Source organism: Oncorhynchus masou, chromosome 4 (assembly GCF_036934945.1).
Source record: "Oncorhynchus masou masou isolate Uvic2021 chromosome 4, UVic_Omas_1.1, whole genome shotgun sequence".
NCBI classification, from domain to species: Eukaryota; Metazoa; Chordata; class Actinopteri; order Salmoniformes; family Salmonidae; genus Oncorhynchus; species Oncorhynchus masou.
This window is the reverse complement of record NC_088215.1, coordinates 2,954,684-2,962,900: the sequence shown is the minus strand read 5'-3', so window position 1 is coordinate 2,962,900 and position 8,217 is coordinate 2,954,684. Positions and strand designations below refer to the sequence as shown.

Genomic DNA, 8,217 nt, shown 5'->3' with positions numbered 1-8,217 from the left:
ATCCCTGATAACAAATCATGATAACATTGTATTGATAGATGCATGGGTACACATGTGCATGTGTAGCAGGTGACAATAACAGGATCATATCAAGAATGGCATCACAAATGAATACATAAATACCACTTGAAGCTTGATGATGAGTTGATCATTTGAATCAGCTGTGCAGTGCTGAGGCAAAAACCCTCAATGTGCCTCTGAGTCCCCAGGACTGAGAACCACTGATCTTCATTGGGACCTCTTCATATGTAGACTGGCTTTCATAGAGCTCTTTATCTGAGGACAGAAAACCTCACAAGAAACAGACTTCATTATAGTCAAATTACACCACACTGAATATTATGTTACTATTATCTCCGTCCTCACTTCTAGGGACAGGAACAACACAAAAGTACCTGCCCTTTCCAGAATAGCCTCCTCTCTCACTGACAGTTGGGGCTGCTATCCTTTCACCCTCCATGGCTGTTAGCTACCTACAAATGCATTTGGAGTTTGTTTTTGTACAGTGATAAATACAATAAGATAGTTAATATAAAGTTAGGTAGGTAGCAGGTGATATTTAATTAACTTAGCTATCTATCTATACAGTATTTGAAGTTAGTTAGATAGCCAACGAGATAGCTCATTGAGCAGCTCATTTGAGATAGCCTGCACTGTAACTAGTTAGCTAATAATACATCGTTGTTTTTTTACATTTTCAAAATCTATTTACTTACTTACTTGAAGAGGTTCTCCCAGAAATGTGGACAACTGGAAACAGGGCAGCAAAGTTCATCACCAGAGGGTTTAGAGGATATTACTATCCTATTACTATTACTAATAACCAGACCTTCATACAAACTTGCTCTGCTGAATTCTTGACGGAGTCACAACGGGCGGCCAAAGCAGCATCTAGTCCATCTACTGACTGGACGCAGTTGAGGAAAATGTACATTTTATTTTCAGACAACAAGGTAAAGTGTAGGAAGCATGAGTTTTTACTCACCAGAGTGGTTAAAGACTTAGTAACTTAGTTGTAGTCACGATTTGGTTACCTACAAGTACAAACAGTTTTGTTTTTGTTTCAAATTTACAAAATTAAAATGACATTTTAAATGTTTTCTTTACTCAAGTATGACAGTTGGGTACTTTTTCCACCACTGTATTTTTATAACGATCCCCTGCGATCCCTTGCGTCATGCAGCAATTCCTCTGAGTAACACCGCTGTCTGAAACACTCATCCAGGCATTCCTCTGGGTAACCCCGCTGTCTGAAACACTCATCCAGGCATTCCTCTGGGTAACCCAGCTGTCTGAAACACTCATCCAGACGTTCCTCTGGATAACCCCACTGTGGGTAACCCCACTGTCTGAATCACTCATCCAGCCGTTCCTCTGGATAACCCCACTGTGGGTAACCCCGCTGTCTGAAACACTCATCCAGGCATTCCTCTGGGTAACCCCGCTGTCTGAAACACTCATCCAGACATTCCTCTGGGTAACCCAGCTGTCTGAAACACTCATCCAGACAGTCAGCTTGTTTGTCATAGTCACTCTGTGTACTACAAATCCTGTGTATGCAACTGTATTGGCTGATGGGGAGGATCTCTTTTAGGGGTGTAGGGTGGAAGCTGTCTCGGCGTAACAGGGAATTGCTGTCAGTCGGCTTCCTGTATAGGTCTGTGTTAAAGCCACACCCCTCCCTCTTAATCAAAAACCAGATAACTTGTTTCATGTTCATCAAAGGTGAGGGTGAATTTCAGATGTTCACTGCTTGTATTGATGAACATGTAGCCTTTTACAGAGCCTGATGAGGTGCTAGAATGGATGTTAGGGCTGACAATCACATTCTTCTCTAACAACCCCACATAGATTAGATGCTATTTTTAAAACTACAATGACCATAATGCACTGTGTGTCTACTTGTCTTGTCTGTTTATGTTACACCTGCTATGTAAGAGACAGAATAATGCACAATGGTCAATGCTATCCGGGATCCTTAGGACATCCCTACCCTAAACCCCAACCTAATGATTTTAAATGTCAACTTCAAAGGGCTAAGGACACCCAGTAGGCGAGGTCAGTACAGGTCTACTAAAGATGGGCCCGAGAGACAGAAGCTGTTTTTCAATCTCAAGGCCATCAGAATGTTAAATAGCCATCACTAACACAGAGAGGCTGCTGCCTACATACACAAACTTGAAATCATTGGCCACTTTAAGGAATGGAACACTAGTCACTTTAATAAGGTTTATACATCTGGCATTACTCATCTCATATGTATTTACTGTATTCTATCCTATTCTACTGTATCTTAGTCTATGCATTACTCATCTCATATGTACATACTGTATTCTATCCTATTCTACTGTATCTTAGTCTATGCCGCTCTGACATCACTCGTCCAAATATTTATATATTCTTAATTCCATTCTTTAGATTGTGTGTATTGTTAGATATTACTTGTTAGATATTACTGGACTGTTGGAGCTAGAAACACGAGCATTTTGCTACACCCGCAATAACATCTGCTAAAGAAGTGTATGTGACAAATAAAATGTGATTTGATGTATATAGGTCTGGTGTTGGTCATTCTACACTCTGTGTTCTACTACCCAGGTCTGGTGTTGGAGATCATTCCACAATCTGTGTTCTATTACCCAGGTCTGGTGTTGGAGATCATTCCACACTCTGTGGACCTCCTGCATGTATTTTCTGATGTTTAATCAGACCACTTGAATGAGAGTATCTCTTGTCACATTGCTCTCAGCTATATGACTGCTCTCTTGTGTGTAGTTTCTGGTGTAATTTCAGGGAGCTTGACCGAGTAAAACTCTTCCCACATTGATCACAGCTATAAGGCTTCTCTCCTGTGTGTGTTCTTTGGTGTCTATCCAGGCTGTTTGACTGAGAAAAACTCCTCCCACATTGCTTACAGCTATATGGCTGCTCTCCTGTGTGTGTTCTCTGGTGTGATACCAGGTTGTTTGACTTAGTAAAACTCTTGCCACACTGATCACAACTATAAGGTTTCTCTCCTGTGTGTACTCGCTGGTGTATTTTAAGTTTTGATGAAGATTTGCAATGTTTCCCACAGTCAGAGCAGTAGATAGATTTCTTCCCTGTGGGTTTCTGCTGGTGTTTCTTGAGCAGTTCTGATCGGGAGAGAGTCTTCTCTGCCTCGTCAGCTTCATGATGTTGTTGAGGCTCCCCAGAGGATCCACGATAGTCATGTCTCTCTCCTGTGTGAATGACAAAGTCAGACAGATGATTAAAGGCCCACAACAGCAGACATCCACTGTTTATTTGAGGTAAAAGGTAGCGTACCCATGAAGTTGTACAACAATTGACATCTGTTAAATTATTTGACAGTTGACAGAGGACCAGGGCACAAATAATAATATAAATCAATAATTTTGCTCTTTAATTAGGCCATCCTACAAATAAAACCTTTGTTCATTGAAAATAGTGAATAATTCACCACAGGTTAATGAGAAGGGTGTGCTTGAAAGGATGCACATAACTCTGCAATGTTGGGTTGTATTGGAGAGTCTCAGTCTTAAATCATTTTCCACACACAGTCTGTGCCTGTATTTAGGTTCATGCTAGTGAGGGCCGAGAATCCACTCTCACATAGGTTGCCAAAGCAGGATACTCTGAGCGCAGCCCAATCCTTCTGATTAAATAACATTTTCACAGAACCGCTTGTTGCAATTTCGATGAGGCTCTCTTGTTAAGATATTGGTAATTGGACTGGAGTCAGGGCATGAAAGGGATAACAGTTGTTTGTGTCATCCGTTTCGGGAAAGTACCAGTGTAATTGCGCACCCAACTCAGGTGCTTCGCTATATCACATTTGACATTGTCCGTAAGCTTGAGTTCATTTGCACACAAAAAAATCATATAATGATTGAAAGACATGTGTGTTGTCCTTGGTAATGCAGACAGAGAACAGCTCCTACTTCTTAAATCATAGCCTCAATTTTGTCCCGCACATTGAACATAGTTGCGGAGAGTCCCTGTAATCCTAGATTCAGGTCATTCAGGCGAGAAAAAACACCACCCAGATAGGCCAGTCATGTGAGAAACTCGTCATCATGCAAGCGGTCAGACAAGTGAACATTATGGTCAGTAAAGAAAACGTTAAGCTCGTCTCTCAAGTTTAAAAATACTTTGCCCCTTGATAACCAGCGCACTTCTGTATGTTGTAAAAGCGTTACATGGTTGCTGCCCATATCATTGCATAGTGCAGAAAATACACGAGAGTTCAGGGGCCTTGCTTTAACAAAGTTAACCATTTTCACTGTAGTGTCCAAAACATTTTCCAAGCTGTCAGTCATTCCATTGGCAGCAAGAGGCTGTTGGTAGATGCTGCAGTGAACCCAAGTGGCATCGGGAGCAACTGCTTGCACGTGCGGTACCACTCTACTATGTCTCCCTGCGCCATCAGTACAGATACCAACATGAGCAGCAGCTACGGTTGGCTACATATATTAGTGGAATTCCTGCGAGAGAGTAACGGTTAATGTGATTGGAAGTTAATTATTTGACTAAGCTACCTGTATTTGACATTGTGTTGCTATTTCGCTGAACACTAGATGGTTTAATTGTATTTTTGGCAATGAAACGAGGCTACTCGCGTGAGAAAAAAACTCACCCAAATGTAAAGCCACATTGGAAAATATAAATTGACTGTTTGAAAATGTGAAGAAAACGTATTATTTGCACATTTAAAAAAAAAGGGAATCACATTATTACTTGGAGTACCCCTGACGGCATACTCCAGTTTGGGATTACCTGCCATAGACCTACTGTAGGACCCATAACTTCACCTAACAACAACATAGACCTACTGTAGGACCCATAACTTCACCTAACAACAACATAGACCTACTGTAGGACCCATAACTTCACCTAACAACAACATAGACCACCTGTAGGACCCATAACTTCACCTAATAATAACATAGACCTACTGTAGGACCCATAACTTCACCTAACAACAATATAGACCTACTGTAGGACACATAACTTCACCTAACAACAACATAGACCTACTGTAGGACCCATAACTTCACCTAACAACAACATAGACCTACTGTAGGACCCATAACTTCACCTAACAACAACATAGACCTACTGTAGGACCCATAACTTCACCTAACAACAACATAGACCTACTGTAGGACCCATAACTTCACCTAACAACAACATAGACCTACTGTAGGACCCATAACTTCACCTAACAACAACATAGACCTACTGTAGGACCCATAACTTCACCTAACAACAACATAGACCTACTGTAGGACCCATAACTTCACCTAACAACAACATAGACCTACTGCAGGACCCATAACTTCACCTAACAACAACATAGACCTACTGCAGGACCCATAACTTCACCTAACAACAACATAGACCTACTGCAGGACCCATAACTTCACCTAACAACAACATAGACCTACTGTAGGACCCATAACTTCACCTAACAACAACATAGACCTACTGTAGGACCCATAACTTAACCTAACAACAACATAGACCTACTGTAGAACCCATAACTTCACCTAACAACAACATAGACCTACTGTAGGACCCATAACTTCACCTAACAACAACATAGACCTACTGTAGGACCCATAACTTCACCTAACAACAACATAGACCTACTGTAGTACCCATAACGTCACCCTAACGATAACATAGACCTCTGGCTATAAATCATTTAATATTTCAGGTGAAACATGGAAACTAAAATGTCTTTGTCATGATATTTCATAACCTGGTCACCAGATAATGTTGTTAATAATCCCACTAGGCTACTCTGTAATGTGTTGTCATTCTAAATGTCCTGAATAAAAGGAAAATAGCTCTGTGTGTTGTACAATATCCTATCCATCAAGGAACAGTTCTCTACACATTATGAGGAAAGTATCTCTGTGTCCAAACCGATAAACGAGACCCGACAGTAAATCAAGCAGACAATAACACATTATAAACATCAATTTGTTAGGGATGTTGGATCCAACATGGAGCACGGCATAACTGTCTTTACCAGAGTAATGAATGAAGAAGCACTTTGGTTGTTGTTGCATGTTGTGACGTTTGTCATTTCACTGTCAGTTAGAAAATGATTTCCTGATTCACTTGATGATAGTTAAACATGTGACTGTAACAAAATAGCTACAGTATTAAGAATGTCTAATTCTTATAGAACCACGTTAATGACAGTATCCATTTGGGTGTTGTCAATAAAGTTAAGGTGACTCTCGGTTAGAACCATTGAGTAGTGCAAAATCTGAAATTATTCAGGATTTCTGTGCCCATGAAAACTGTTTTCCCAGCGTAATTTAAGGAGACACTAAATGTTACGTAGATAGAGTACATTTCAGAGATCTGAATACAAAAAAAACTGTAGGAAAACAAAAACAACCTAAACTACAAGGCCAAATCTACACTGGAGGAGCTTACCAAGATGACATTGAATGTTACTGAGTGGCAAAGTTACAGTTTGGACTTAACTTGTCTTGAAAGTCTATAGCAAGACTAGAAAATGGCTTTCTAGCAATGATCAACAACCAACTTGACAGAAAGGGAAGGATTAAAAAAAAGAATAATGCATATTCACATGAAAATCAGTCACCTATTGGATGACATCACAACTTCCCATCAAGCAAACTCCTTTATGGCCTGACTATGACATCACTCACTCCTTCTAGTTTCCAGTTGTCTAAAAAAAACTATTTTGCTCAAAACATTTATTTGTTTCCCTTTAATGTGTTTATACTTTACTGTATTTATATATCACTTTTCAACAGGAAACGTTCAAATCACTGGAGGACATGAACAATTCAGAGAGTACAAAAACATATTCAAGTGTAGAATGCTCTTTTAAAAATCAAACATTAGTTCAACAACAGCAGAGTTTGTGCCCCTATTAAGATAGTACTCACTGTATTTACTGGTGTTAATCAGATCAATGCCCCTGTTTTATAAGATAGTACTCACTGTATTTACTGGTGTTAATCAGATCAATGTCCCTGTTTTATTAGATAGTACTCACTGTATTTACTGGTGTTAATCAGTTCTCCAGTCTTCTCTTCTTCGTCCTCCTCCAATGTGACAGTAATCTCCCCCTCTTCATCCTCCACTCCCAAAACGGCATCTTCCTCCTCCTCTTTCACTTTGAAGGCGTCCTTCTCTTCCTCCTCTTCTTTTACTGTAACATCCTCCTCTTTCTCTTCCTCCTCTTCTTTTACTGTAACATCCTCCTCCTCTTTCACTCTGAACGCGTCTTCCTCTTCTTTCACTGTAACGGCTTTCACTTCTTCTTTCACTGTAACAGCCTCTACTTGTTTTTGTATTGTAACATCCTTCTCTTCCTCCTCCTCCTTGACGAGAGCTTCCTTCTCCGTCCAGCAGACCTCCTCTTCTTTAACAGGAGAGTAGCTTAGTGAACTCATGGTCGGGGATAATAGCTTGTTAGCATTAGCGACTAGACTAGTGCTAACTTAACCAGCCAGCTAGCTAGACTTATAACGTAAATATTAAATTAAATGAGGTAGCTAGTTGTTCACACATACGTATGTTTAAAGCATAGTGTCAAATAAACCACGAAATTGTCTAAAGAACTTGAATGCTCCGACTTCGTTACGGAGGTGGCTGCAGTTGTTGAAGAAGCGTTCCACTAGATTATACGTCACAGTGGAAACATCGCCCTAAAACACATATCGCCATCTGCTGTCTGGAGGGAGGAAACGCAGTTGAGGGTGGAAAACTTTTTCCTTCAATAAATTATAATATTATAAAGCAGTTTAGGGAAACGTTTTTTTCCTCTCCATTAAATATGAATATTATATCAACACGTACAAAGAGCAACAAGTGTTGTTTGATTAGTTATTTAAAACAAATATCTACTCCACATCTGTATTTCTGATTCAGTCAAATAACTAGATATCAAAATAAGCACCTAGTTATTGATACCCTTGATAAAGATGAGCAAAAATACCTGTATAAAATAAATCAACTTTATCCACTACCAGGATATTTTAGCCCAAAACCTGGTTCCCTCTTTGCTAGGAAGCTGAAACTTGGCTATACATGGATCTTCCAGCAAGACACATCAACATCCAGGAAGAAATGGTTAATTGGGCACAAACTCAACATTTTCAATGACCATCTCAGTTGTCAGACTTGAACTCCATTGAAAACCTGTGGTTTGAATTGAACAGGGCA

At 40.0% G+C, this 8,217-nt stretch overlaps 1 protein-coding gene across 1 annotated transcript; it reads right to left on the bottom strand.

The window, feature by feature from the left end:
• Window positions 1–835: 835 nt before the first annotated feature.
• On the bottom strand, window positions 836–7,674 carry LOC135521659 (zinc finger and SCAN domain-containing protein 2-like). Its single transcript, XM_064947347.1, has 2 exons — window positions 7,046–7,674; window positions 836–3,221 (listed from the first exon to the last, which is right to left on the bottom strand). The coding sequence occupies exons 1-2, from the start codon at window positions 7,443–7,445 to the stop codon at window positions 2,746–2,748; spliced, it is 876 nt and encodes a 291-aa protein (XP_064803419.1). The 5' UTR covers window positions 7,446–7,674; the 3' UTR covers window positions 836–2,745.
• Between the last annotated feature and the right edge of the window lie 543 nt (window positions 7,675–8,217).

Excerpts from the sequence above, each read along its gene's own strand:
- LOC135521659 (XM_064947347.1), bottom strand. The coding sequence starts at position 7,445 with ATGAGTTCACTAAGCTACTCTCCTGTTAAAGAAGAGGAGGTCTGCTGG. Across the intron at positions 3,222-7,045 it reads GATTAACACCAGTAAATACA|GAGAGAGACATGACTATCGT; the intron begins GTGAGTACTATC and ends TCATTCACACAG.